Source organism: Camelus bactrianus, chromosome 4 (assembly GCF_048773025.1).
Source record: "Camelus bactrianus isolate YW-2024 breed Bactrian camel chromosome 4, ASM4877302v1, whole genome shotgun sequence".
Lineage (NCBI taxonomy): Eukaryota > Metazoa > Chordata > Mammalia > Artiodactyla > Camelidae > Camelus > Camelus bactrianus.
In genome coordinates, this window is record NC_133542.1 from 36,996,889 (window position 1) to 37,011,041 (window position 14,153).

At 33.7% G+C, this 14,153-nt stretch overlaps 1 protein-coding gene across 6 annotated transcripts in view; it reads right to left on the bottom strand.

Moving 5' to 3' along the window:
• Nucleotides 1-14,153, bottom strand: part of ABHD17B (abhydrolase domain containing 17B, depalmitoylase) — a 40,852-nt gene that overhangs the window by 11,297 nt on the left and 15,402 nt on the right. For 3 of the 6 annotated variants that reach the window (XR_012506380.1, XR_012506381.1, XM_074361695.1), the window contains 2 exons: nt 1,788-1,923; nt 140-609 (listed from right to left, as the gene is read on the bottom strand). Coding sequence is in view for 4 of the 6 variants with exons in the window: in XM_074361695.1 (XP_074217796.1) it covers nt 140-609; nt 1,788-1,802 (485 nt within the window). In the remaining 2 variants the exon portion in view is untranslated. Of the gene's footprint in view, nt 1-139; nt 610-1,787; nt 1,924-8,439; nt 8,503-14,153 lie in introns of those variants that run through there. The other 3 variants (XM_074361699.1, XM_074361697.1, XM_074361698.1) reach the window with 3 other exon arrangements.

The following is a 14,153-nucleotide window of genomic DNA, read 5'->3' on the forward strand; positions in this document are numbered from 1 at the left end:
AATCACATGTACGCATGTGCTTAAATTTATCTCTAGTGCTTCAAGACATGTTACAAAAATAGATTTTATTCTATTCGCATACAAGACAATTTTAGTTAACCATCACAAATGTGGAAAACAACTCCTAATCACGATTTACCTTGTTCTAAGAGCAAGCCAAGCAGCTTCTATGTCTGCATAGAGGTTCTTCTCTGTTGGTTTTCCAGAACTTGCACCATATCCAGAATAATCATATGAGAATATATTACAATTAATCCGTGATCCCAGTCCTATGTAAAAGCTGCTCATCTGACCAAGATCAACAGCATTTCCATGTGAGAAGAGTAAAGTGTATTTGGCATTGGGTGAACAACGCACAAACATGCAGGCAATTCTGTTGCCTTTACTGGTTCTAGTCATGAAACACTCAATAGCATCTTTTTCTCTAGAAGAGTATTGCCAGTCCGCTCGTTCTGATAGGTGTAAAGTCCAGCGGCTTCCACTTTCATCACACATCAACGTGTAAGTTGGATCAGGTGGTAAAAATGCTAATTTTGAAGCAATTTTCCCTGGACAAGGTGGACAGCAGAAGAGGCAACACAGCTCACTAAATGAAAGATTATTCATCTTCTGAAAAAGAAAAGGATAGTCAATGTTTTAATCACTGAATGTGCGTTCTGTATTCACATACAACATAAAGTTAAAACAAAGACACTGGTAAAATCTACTAGCAATCCTGCTAATAGAAATAATAATAGTGTCTACTGTTACTGTTTCAACTATCCTTCCCTAAACAGATTTTTGGCATCTTTCTCGAAATACTTTAAATCCTGAGGTGAGGTATATACTCCCGACCAGGAGACAGACTCAAATACTAAATGACACATTTCAAATAGCAGTGGTATTTTATAATATTTAAACAAAATATGAAAAATAATACTATTACCAGAGAGTAGAGGTGATATTTCTTATTTCTCCACAAATAACATAGGAGGTATAAATTATTTTTAATTTGTAATTTCTGTGTAACTCAGTGAAAATTCTCAGAAATCTCATGGAGAAGCTAGGGATTTAACATAATTTAACATAATAAATATAATAATGTCAGTTATGAAGCACTTACTGTTTGTCAGGCATTGTACTAAGTTCTATGCATATTACCGTTAATCTTCTGAGCAACCCTGTATGGTGCTCTGAGAAGAGAGACTTGTGCAACATGAGACAGTGGTTGATCCTGATCAAATCCTGGCTCCATCACTGTCCTACATTACACTGCCTCAAGGGCTCAGAACACTATTTGCCTCTGGAGCCTATTATTTTAGCCGTGGTGCCAGTGGCCTAAATAACCTATATAACATTAAAATATATATATATATATATATATATATATATATATACATATATATATATATACATATGAATGTATGTGTGTAGGTATGTAATTACTGCCCATATTAAAAAGGCCACAATATAAAGTTTATTATGGACAATGGTAAAATCTGCTCAAGGAAAATCTCCTAAATGGTTAGATGGAAAGGAGCATAAGTTTTTAAGTCAAAGATAGCATTTATTAGCTGTGTGTCCTTGGGCAAATTATTTACCTTTTTGACTCTCATTGTCTTCATAAGTAAATGAGGCCAATGCCTTCACAATATGGTTGTGAAGAACAATACTACATTTAACATAATAATGACCATATAGTTTGCACACTCTGAAATGGTCTACTTTCTCCTATGTCTTTTTTATTAATACTTTAAAAGTAGCCATAGTTCATATTAACTCAGGAACAAAAACAAAGTACTACTTGCCTGCCTTACCAGCATTTCCTTCTATCTTATTCTTTCTCAAATTCCTATCTTTTTAGCAGTAGTAGACCATTGCTTAGTTCCAGGTAGAAGACATTCAAAACAAACACCTCCCAGAGGTTTGGTGGCACCTAATTTTCTTTGAAAAAAAAAAAAAAATCTAAATACAAGGATAGGGGGGAAAATACTTCATTATACCAAAAAATGAGAAGAAATCACCTCAGAAGAGTGACAAAAGAATTGAGAACATACACAAAGAAAGAATGCCTCTTTAATTACTGAATCAAAATCTGGTTTATACTGCTTAATACAAATATGTTAACTGCCCAGTGTAAACTAATTAGGTGGAAAGAAGTAGCAGAAACTGCACAGAGAGAGAAGCAGCAAAGGTAGGAATGACATAAAAGGCTTTAAAAGATGAGCAAAGGAAAGGCAGAGAAATGTCTCTTGGCTGAAGTGAAACATCTTTACTTGCTATTTTATCTTTATTCCTTTTCAGCCTTCAAAATAAATATAGCCTGAATAAGTTAATGTCCTACTCTGGTTGGAACAAGAGTCAGATAGAAAAGAAATGATAACCAGGTGTCACCTTTAGTGCTAACTCTAATTGGCTCCATGAAGCATCGTGCTGAGAAGGATTCGAAGGCATGTCCAGGGCTTGGCAGGCAAAGAATGTGTGATAAATTAGCAATGCCTACTACAGAATTTGGCTAAAAATTTATTATCCTGGCCAGGAGGATAAAGGATCTGGTAAGGAAGATGGCAGAAGAGAGTTCAAAGGGTCAGTTCCAAAGAAGGAGATGACTAGAAGAAGATGAGGCAGAAGGTACAGTGTATCCATCCTATCTGTTTAATAATCTTCCTATGGTTATTTCTCAGCCTCAATTACTTTACATGCCTTCAACTGCTGACCCTCAACAGCCTATTAAAAGCTTGAAAAATAAGCAATGTGGATATAGCTAGACTATATTCCTATTATTTACCTCTTGGACATGAAGACTTTCATATACCATAATAATTTTGAAATAAACCCTGCTGACTGAATATATATAATGCTGCAGAGATGCTTCAGGGGATGAACACCAAAGGAAAGAAGTAGACAGGAGAAAAAGCTGCAGTGTCAGTGTCCAGTCTAATGAAAGATAACCTGATCTTAATGGTAGAAGAAATTATTTCCACCTCCACTGCCTTAAACCCAGGTAACTGGTATCCACTTAATAATAAAAACTTGCAAATTATTGCTTTCCTAATAAGAGTTCTTCTGGTATAGAGCAGCAACATAGACTTGCTTAAAAAAAAAAGTTATTCTCTCCTTTTCCGTGAATGTGAAAAACTTCACAATAGAAAATACAAATAAAACAAACCAAAGTTTTAGCATGATCAGAGCTGAGCAAATTACTAAGTGAGAAAATCTTATTCTTGATAAATCATTAAAATATCTTGTAAAATTTAGATAATTTAAATCAAATTTGTTTCATATAACTCATCTGAATTAAAATATATCATTTACTAGTTATTTCTTGGCAACAAAATCTTGAAGAGACAAGGCAGTGAATAATCATAGAGGGAAAATGATAGACTTCTGAGAGTACACATGTCCTGCAACAAATTGAATAATGTACTGCAGAATTTTTGGACCAGACAAAACAAGGATCTAAAGTTATAGTAAACCTGTTTAAAAAGAGAAGAGAGGGAGAGAGAGAGGAAAAAGATGAGGCAGAAAAAAAGTGTCAGAAATAAAAATCCAACTGGAATCCTTGGTATTAAAAAAACAGTGTCTGAAATAAAGAACTAAACCAATGGGTTGTGCACAAGTACCATTAACAGTTTAAGAACACGTTAATAAGCTGGAAAATCAGGGTTGAGGAGAATAGACAATATAAAATTTAACTAGAAATACCAGTATCAATACCATTAAAGTCCCCCCAAAAAATCAGAGAGGAGAAAATAAAGACAACCTAAGAATTTTTCAGAACTAAAGAGAAAATTCAGATTGAAATAGCTCAAAATACCAAATAGATATTTAAGAAATCTTTCACACATTGTAAAATGATTATAAATCAATAAAAAATGTTAAAAAAAGAAATCTTTCACAGCTAGACATATTACAGTAAATATTAAATCTGACAGAAACAAAAATCTGAAAGTTCCCAAAAAGATTAGCTACAAAGGAACAAGAATCAGATGAACAGCTAACTTTTCAATAGCAACACTAGAATCTGGAAGACATGGGAGGGATACTTTTAAAGTAAGGAAAACACTTTGAAGCTAGAATTTCACTGAAATAAAATACCATTTTAATAGGAGGATAAAATAAAGATATCTGCAGGCACACAAAAACTCAGGACATTTACAAGACCCTCTTTGAAAAACTCCAGCAAGAAGGAAAAGAAATCCAAGAGAAATCTATGAGCTATCTGAGATATGACAAATAAAGGAAAACAGTTAATGTATCTTTTTTTGTAAGTAAGCAATGGAGGGGGAAAAAAAGGCAATAAAGTACATCCCTAACAACCCAGATTCAAAACTTCAGAGAATACCAGTATGGAGAGGATTGAAATAAGAGTTACAGAGTATTCAAGAAGTAAAAATGTGTTGGGACACTGGTCACTTGACTTTTTCAGAATATTAATGATCATAAGCTTAAGACACAGAAGGAAAGCATGAATATGACTCTTAATAAGTCAGATATAACTACTATAAAAATGATAGTTTGTAGGGTACACCTGAAGTAGTTATAGTTATTCATTACAAATGTCTAGATTTGAATATTTATCAACATGTTAAATTCAAGGAGTGAAAGCACAATAAAATAAGAAATGAGAAATTAAGGGCCGTTATCAATAGAATAGACAACAAAAAGTAACAGAGAAATAACAGATCCAAAAGCTGATTCTTAGACAGGGCTTCCACTCTACTAATAACAACTAGCAGCAATTGAGTACTTATTAAGTGTCAGGTCCTGTTCTAAACACTTTTTATCTATTAATTCATTTAATTCTTTCATCAACCCTCTGACATGTAGACTATCATTACAACCATTTTGCAATTGAGGAAATAGAGACACAGTAGTTACATAACCTGTCAGCGGTCACATAGCTGGTAAATGGTAGAACTAACAAGTGACAGAATGACTCTGGAACTTGAATTCATAATGACTGTTTTATGGAAAGAATACTCAGACAAGACTTACCAAGAGAAAAAGATAAGCAAAACCCAAAATACTAAATGAAAAAGCAGACTTACAGACATAGGTTTTAAAAGTAAAAAAAAAAATCGTATTAATAAATTAACTTTGATAAAATATATGAATTTCTTGAGTAATAACAACAAAAAACCCAATTAAAAAATGGACAAAGGATCTGAAAAACATTCCCAAAGATATACAAATGGCCAATAAACACATGAAAAGATGCTCAACATCATTAGTCATTAGTAAAATGCAATTCAAAGCCACAATGATACTATTTCATAACCTCCAGGATGCCTATAAGCAGAAAAACAAGGCTTGACAAGGATGTGAAGAAATTGGAACCTTTGTACACTGTTGGTAGAAGGAAAATGGGGAAACTATTTGGAAAAGTTTGGCAGTTCCTCAAAAACTTAAACACAGAATTACCATTTGAACAAGCAATTCTACTAGGTATAGACTAGAAAAATAAAAATATATTTTTACATAAAAACTTATACATTAACAGGAACATAATTCATAATAGCCAAAAAGGGTAGAAACCACCCAAATAGATTATCAACTGATAGATGGATAAAAGGTGGTATGTCCACACAATGGAATTTATATAGTCATAAAAAAGGAACAAAGTATTGATGCATGCTACACAGTGGATGAATCTTGAAAAAGTTCTGCCAAGTGAAAGAAGCCAGTCACAAAAGAGATCATTTATCTTATGATTCTATTTATATGAAATGTTTAGAATAAGCAAATCTAGAAACAGAAAGAGATTACTGGTTGTCTAGGCCTGCAGAGCGTGGGAGAGTTGGAGAATAATAGCTAAGATTCGAATATGGGTATGGGATTTCTTTTGGGGGGTAATAAAAATGTTCTAAATTTGATTTGGGTGGTGGCTGCACAACTTTGTTAATATATTAAAGCCACTGAATCATGCATTTTATTTGTGTGTGTGTATTTGCGGGGGGGTGCGGTTATTTTTAATGGAGGTACTAGGGATTGAACCTAGGACGTCATGCATGCTAGGCATGCACTCCACCCCTGAATCATGCATTTTAAATGTTGCTTGTATAGGAATTGTATCTTAATGAAGCTGTTGGAAAGAAGGAAGGGAGGAAAGGAGGAAGGGTGGGAGGGAGGGAGGGAGAGAGGGAAGACAGACAAGACTAGACTGTGGAAAGCCAAGGTAACTTTGCAAAGAAAGAATAAAAGTATGTTATGTATTTGTGGGATAGCTGGGAATTTTCTCTCCCAGGTATTAGGACAGACCTCACAGAGCCAAAGTAATAAAGACAGATCACTGCTGGCGCAGAAACAAAGAGACCTAGTAACAGAAGATGGAGCTTATAAACAGACCTATGTATAAATGATAATATCCTATGACCTAGATGGTTTCTCAAAACAGTAGGAAAGGATGAATTCTTCAGCAGATTGTGCTGGGAAAACCTACCACATAGGCAAAAGTAGTTGGATGCCTACCTCAGTATATAGAACACAAACTCCAGGTGGATTATAAACCTAAAAGGAAAACTAATACAACTTAAAAAAAATCCACAAAAGACAAAACACAAGCAAATTTAGCTTCATTCAAATAAAGGATTTCTATTCAGTGAAAAATGCATTGGGAAAGACAATTTCTTCATCCAAAACTGTCAGAGGGTTAATATCTAAAATAAGAAACTTCTGCAAAAACAAGGAAATAGCAGGTTCAAAGAAGGAATGAATGAAAAATATGAGTAGGCAATTTACAGAAGGATACACAAAACTAATAAGTATATGAAGAAAGGTCACTCTGGACCTCTAGTGCCATGCAGAGTATCTGACACATAATGAGGTTTCAGTATTTTTCAGATGAGTAAGTTAGTAAATAAGATTAACTCAACTCTCTGCATCTAAGAAGCCCCAGCCAAACAAAGAAAAATGTTTACAAATCGCATGTTAAGAAAGGAAGCAAACTGGTTTTGTGACAATTACTTAGGTTTCTTGCCGGGGGGCAGAACAGAAGCAATCAAATAAAAACGTATGAACCTAAATGAGGGAAGGAGGGTGCAGGCAGGAAAAGCACTGCTAGTTACTAAAATCATTCAGTGCATTATGAAGCACAGAACAGAAAAGTCTTCCAGGGAGAAGGAAATCTTGCCCCTCCGGAAATCAATTCACAAAATGAAAGGTCAGTTTAATGTTAAACAGATGGCCCACTGTGAAAATTAAGGTTTTCCTTTTGGCAAGGGACTCGGAGTTACTTCACTTACATAGCAGGAAGAAGTTCCTAAAATCGTATGAAATAATAATTTAAGAACATGCTTCTCTTGGTAACTTTTTCCTGCTCAATAACAAAGGAAAAAAAGATGAACATCTGAGTCCTTTCTCAGCAAAATAGAAAGACTACTGTTAAAGAGTGTCCTTAAATAAAATGACATACTATAATCTCCTTCCCTTCTTCTGACAGAAGAAATTACTGAAATGACTTCTGTAAAGTTCTGGTGTAATAACATTTACTGAAAAAAATCTCTCTTTGATCTCTTTTGTAATAGTTTCTTGGGAATGCAGATTGACTCATATTACTACCATCTACAAGGAGAATTGATTCTCTTACGGTTCAAGATTTTGTTGTAATGAACAGAACTAGTACGTAAAAGTCTTTTAAAAAAGGTTTTAGAGAGAACCTATCTATGCTGATATAATCTTATCCAATTTAGAGTGTAGTTAGTATATGATGAACTGCTTAAATTTTAATATAGTAGATTTCATGTTAAGAACTACATTCTAAAGTCCAAGATGAATTTCTTTGAATTTGATTTCATGCATGGAAATCTGAGAAAGTAACATTACATATTCTGTTTTGCAGAATGTCAGAATTTATCATGTTACCTAGAGAATCTGTAACTACCATTTTCAATTAGTTATAGGTCCATCTACTTGGCAATCAGGCTTCCAAAAGTACTAGTGATTCAGAATAACAGCAAAACTTCCCAGAGATTAATTTTTTTAATTAACCAATCTCTGAGCATTCAAAGACAAAAAATAATTGTAAATGGGAAGACTGCACAAAATGTAAAGACTTGTCTGTTTGCTACCATAAAAAAATAACAACCTACTTCTGATGCTTACCTTTGGTTATAAAAATTAAAGTCTGTTTTTTTGAAAAGATAAACTGATGAAGAAACCAGAAAGAATAAAAATAGAATTAGATTTTATAGCAGAGCCTGCCTAACAGCATGAATGGATAAAAAAGCTGGATGTTTGATTAAAGAGCAAGAGTTAGTAAAGATCAGAATCAAGTCAGAAGTGATAGCACAGAAAATACCCAACTAGGAAAAAGAAATCAGATTGTAGGTTAGTTCTGTACAAAGGGTCCATGTATCTCAATAAACTAATCTAAAGAAAATCACCATAATACTAACTATACAAAAGAGGTCAAGTAGCCTAGAGGTGTATCAATATCAAAGCAAGAAAAATTAAACTCACTTTGGTATTCTTTGAGGCCACCAAACAAGTTAGGCACGGTCACCCTAAGATCCAATATGTAACCTGTAGCAACATTGACCAAAGTACAGTAACAAGTGAAATCATTCATGAGTGTTCCCATCTTTAGAGAGCCATATATATTACAGAGTTTAGGGCATACAGAGAAGCTGAATATTCACCATTAAAGAAATTTGGCAAAATGCTTATTTTTCAGTCAAGACAGCATCCAAAATACTTAACAATGATAAAAATTTCTGCTAAGTATTACAAACTAGGTGTTTAGTATGATGTTGTTTTAACACATTTTCTTATTTGTATATCTTATGTAGAAATACAGCTTATGGAATTCGTGTCTTTGGGGCAGGTTGTATTTCTTCTTTTACAACATTACAGGAATTTGCAGCAGAAGTACTCCATCGTCTGTGAGATCACGGGACTTGACTGGGTGGACTGCTAGGAAAACTAAACTCTGAAGACAGAATACATGGGTCATGCTACATGGGAAAGGAAACTTAAAAACTTAAGAAAAAAACTTTAAAGCACTGTATTTTTTATATTTCATATTGAAAGAAGAAATTTGTCAGAATTTGAAAGAAACTAGTCAGTTACTTTTTAAGGCAGTCATTTTTAAATACTAGCAAGAGTCTAGAGATACTTAGAGTAACTGGGCCAATTTGTCATTTAAAAACAGTTACGAAACATGGCTTTTGTAAGCAAGTCAAACAGATACCTTAAAAATTGTGAGTTTAGAAGTTTCTCAAATAGGCAAAACATACTGAGCAATGTCAAAATAAGTTTCCTTTCCTGTTGGTGAGAGTTGGGGTTAGACACACCAAAAAAGTTGGTTTACTAGAGGTACCAAAAAAGTTGGTTTACCAGAGGTATCAATCCTAGTATTAGTTATAAATTTATTTTTTTAGTAAAAGAAAGTGAGAATTAGAAGTGAGGAAACTGGATCTATGACAATATTACAGAAGGTGGAAATTACAGCTGAAGAGCCTATAAACTATGCCAAGCAAACAGGGTCAGAAGTCCTACACAGGTCAATGTAGCCATTTTTGTTTTCCCTTGGTTTCTTAATACTTACACTGTCTAATACATGAACCACTAACTACGTATGGCTATTTAAAGTAATTAAAATTAAATATTCAGTTCCCCAGTCATACTAGCCACACGTGACAGCAGCTACCAAATTGCACAGTGCAGAATAAGCATTTCCATAACTGCAGAAAGTTCTATCAGGCAATGCTGAACTAAAACCTTTCAAACCAAGGCAATCCAGAACCAGAGCTTACACACTTCATATTCATACTAGTTGTAAATGCTGGAACGCCTTCCTTTCTGAACTTTCCATCAAAGTACAAATAAGCTATTTTTATAGATCCTGCTGAACACTGTAACCAGCCAAAACTCTACCTACACAACACTGTTTTACAAGATTACTATCTTGACAAAAATATTACAACACCTAACCCAATTTTAATCTAAAAGCCATTTTATTTAAAATGAGGAATGCAAATCAATTAGGGTATCTATACATTTAAATGCATGGTTTTGATGTGTCAAAGGAATTCAACGTTCTTGAAAGGTTCTTTGTATGCTGGAGGCGCAAGTAAACCATGAGGAACCGTAAGAACATTTGTGACTATTAGCTAACTAATTTCTGAATACTGCCCATACAGTATTCTAAACTCGATCTTGATGATCCACTTATGCAATGCCCGAACAAGTGCATCAAGTCTTCCTGATTAAACAAGCAGAAGGACAGGTTGTCGACTTTTGCAAATGTTAATATTACAGATTCCCATAAAACTCTTAGTGACTGGAAAGTGCTATTAGCTCAGCTTTCAAAGCCACACCTCTACACACTGCTGACCATAAGCTAAAGCATGAACAGACACACATTTCCCTACCCATAATCATCAGTTTTTTGTCACTTCTAATGAAAAACTTTCCAAAACATGCTTATCCTCAAAGTTTACAGAAAAGCTGTCAAAGTACATTGGTAGAGATATTCCACAAATACACATTATTTCCTCCACATTTATAATAAGCAAAATTTGTTTCTGGGACATTTTTCAGATGAACACTTAATACATTACACACCTTATAATATCCATCTATAGCACAATATAATCTAATTAAAGTAGTCATAAGTTTCAGAAAATTTAAGGACTATTGATGATTATAAATAATGAACACAATCTTTTTCAAAAAGAGGGCTCAAATTATTGGTATCCCAGTTAGAATTCCATGAGTCATAAAAAAAGATTATAAAGCCATTTACCATCAACAATGAACAATACCAAATCAGTCATTCCTTATCAAGTAGTAAATAAAATAAGCTGTTCCAATTAAGTAAAAACTACAACGGCAAAGCTTTTGTTCTCAGGAAATTGAAATTGCTGCAAGATATCCTGGCACCACAGTCAAAAGACAGAAATGTAAATGGTGATAACACTACTACCGTATTCAAATAATTATTAAACAGGCTTCAAAACTAAGATTTAATATAATATTTAAAAGTAACATTGTAATATTATAAAATTGTATTACAAGACATGGTTTAACAAATTTCAAACACAGGAGGTTAAGAAATAAAAAGTAACTCTCCCTGTCAGGCTAAAATAAGTACTGGTTAAAAGTCAATTTAATAATTCAGTTCCCTAGATACCCTTCCTAATTCAGAAAGCCAGAGGTTTACATTGGAAGAATCTTCTCTGAGGAATCAGACTAATCTGAAAGACAGAGCCAAGGATACTGTTACACAGGGAAGCTGTGGGAACGAGGATGTCCATAATAGTAGGGGGCCTTCTGTAAGTGGGATGTCAACATGTAACAAAGAAGCAATATTGTTATCTAGAGTACTGAGGTAAACATCAAAAGAATCCTTCATAAGAAAGTTAGTATTCCCTGGAAAAGAAGAGATCAAGGAGATGGGGGCCTGGGCTTGCTAATTTTCAAAACAAACTTTGTAGAATCATTTGGCTTCTTAACTATATGCTTATATGAATTTGATAAAAATTAAAAATTTAAAATAAAAAAGTCTCTTCCTTAATTCCACCCCAAACTCAAACCCGAATGAGGTTCAACCCCAGAAACTATGACTTTGGGTCATTTGCTTTTAGATCTGGTGCTTAATACCACACTCATATATTTATCTTCTGCTATCATTATGTAGTGTTATTATGAAGGATTCAGAGAATTTACCCTTCTTTCCCTCCTTCTCTGCTCATTCTGATGTTATTTTTAGTTTATACTGGTTATTCTTATAACTTGATATTTATACTTGAATCTCCATTTCTTGTTCCATCAACTTTAGGAAGTTTCTATTGGCTCCCCATGTAATCGAATACCATTATTGTTGGCTATACAATTACTTTCACAAAGTTTTATATCATCTGCAGTTTGTTTTATAACTATTACATCTTTGTTTCATCTATAGGTTGATTTTTTTAAAAAATTGGGTAACAATAAAAAGTATTTACGCTATCCATTGCCATCTCAGTGGTGTGATAATACCCAGAGACTGAGTAGTTATCACTAAGTTCCAAGTGTTAAGGTGTTTATAATTCTGATAATTGCTCAAAAACAAGGCACATTTCACTTTGTTCTATATTTGGACTTTCTAAAGAGCCTTTAATTTTCCTGGAGCTGCTGCTTGTTTTGAATTTTCTAAAACTTCGTAAGTTTTTATCATATTTAACACATTCCAACTCCTCAGAATTTGTGCAACAGAATCCATGTTGTTTTTTGAAGTTCTTAGACCCCAGTGAGTTCTGTTCTAATCTGAAAACAGTTATGTTCTGGGCCAGTTCACAGCTCAGCTGTCTGTCTACCTAGGATTTCTTTTCATCATTTTCTGTTGTTCTATAATCATAGTCTTTTTGATCTAAAGCCTCAGGACTTTCTTTAGCATAAAGAATTTTTCTTCCACGATTTCTTTATTCCTTTCCATTTTCTTCTCTTTCCACCAGGAATTATAAACTTTTCTTTCCTTTCTCCCCCTCTCTCTCTCAGCTGTATGTTCTAGGGAATTTCTTTTCATTTATCTTACTGATTACTACCTTGGTATTCTGGAGTGTAAAATCAATTTTAACATTAAAACTTAATTGTTTTATGGGTGTAATATCTTCTCAAATCTCACTCAGAATGCTAACTGAGCCAAACTGTTGTTCTGTCCATCTGTGTTTTTCAGATAATGCTTGCTTCGTTTGTTCATCTTGGATTTTCATGCTATTAGACTGCTCCTTTACAGACTGTTCATATTTATGAACAAAGAACTAAACTGAGTTTCCTTTATATTTGTGTAAGCATGCTGACCCAAGAGACTTTTAGTATGAATAGGACTGTCTGCAGGCTTTGTACTTCCGTAACTACAAAAATAAAGAGGATTTCTGGGGATAGGGTACTTAAGTTTGAGAGTCAGTCTCAAGTCTTTCAATCTCTCGTATAACACACCCTGCCTATGGAACAAAAAAGAGTTGTTTACCATCTTCACTGGGAAGAGAAGATACTTTACAAATATTCAGGGACATGGTACAGCTTTAACTATTTGGTCCAGTAATTCAGCTAGGGATTCAAACCAGTAAATTCTTCCAATTAGTACAGTATAGTCCAGAAACTAAAAAGTTCATGACTCTAGGGAAGTTAATCTCTTTATATTTAACTCTTTTCTAAAAAATGAGAAGTTTGAACTAGATATTAACATTTCTTCTAGTTCTAAAACTTTATGATTAAGCCTCATTTCTCAGATCCATTCAATCTTCCATAGTATATAAAAGAATGAAGAAATATATAATTTGAAAGGACTGAAGAGATTTCCAAAGTTTCCCCTACCACTAAAAACAAAGTACCTAAACAAGCATGTCAATTTATATTTAGCAAGTTATGGTTAATGAGTTGTAATTTTTAGGGGAGGGGGTGTAGGCTGGTAATGATGTGGAAAAGGGGAGTGTAGGTGTTTGTGAGGAGGTGAGAAAGACCCCCATTTCACACAGCTGCTTTTCAACAAGTATGACTTCTATATCTCCTGGGCACTGTAGGGGAAATAATTTTTTTAATTGTGATGAAATATATGTAACATAAAGTTTATCATTTTAAGCATTTTTAAGTATACAGGTCTGTGGCATTAAGTACATTTGTATTGTTGTGCAATCACCACCACTAGTCTTCAGAACTTTTTCATCTTCCCCAACTGAAACGGTACCATTAAGCAATGACTCCCTTATTCCTGCCTTCTCCCAGCTCTTGGCAACCACCATCCTACTTTCTGTCTCTATCTAGTAGAATCATACAGTATTTGTCCTTTTGTGACTGGCTTATTTTACTTAGCATGTCTTCTTCAAGGTTCATCATGTTGAAGTATAAGGCTGAATAATATTCCATTTTATGTATGTATCACATTTTGTTTATCCATTAATCAATCTGCTGAAGAGCAATTTTGTCTATTATGAATAATACTGCTAAGAAGATGGCTGAATAATCATCTGTTCAAGTCCTTGCTTTCTTTCTTTTTCAATGTTTTGAAAAGTATAAAAATATTTTTAGCTTCACTCTAATGTAGATTTATTTTGTTTGTTTGAATTTCACTTCTCATATATCAGAAACAAAATAAAGAGATGTTATGTCAAGCAACTTGTGTATTTAAGTAAAACAAAACTGAGTTAACATTTCAAAATTAATTTTAAAATATGAATATACTTTAAAATTTA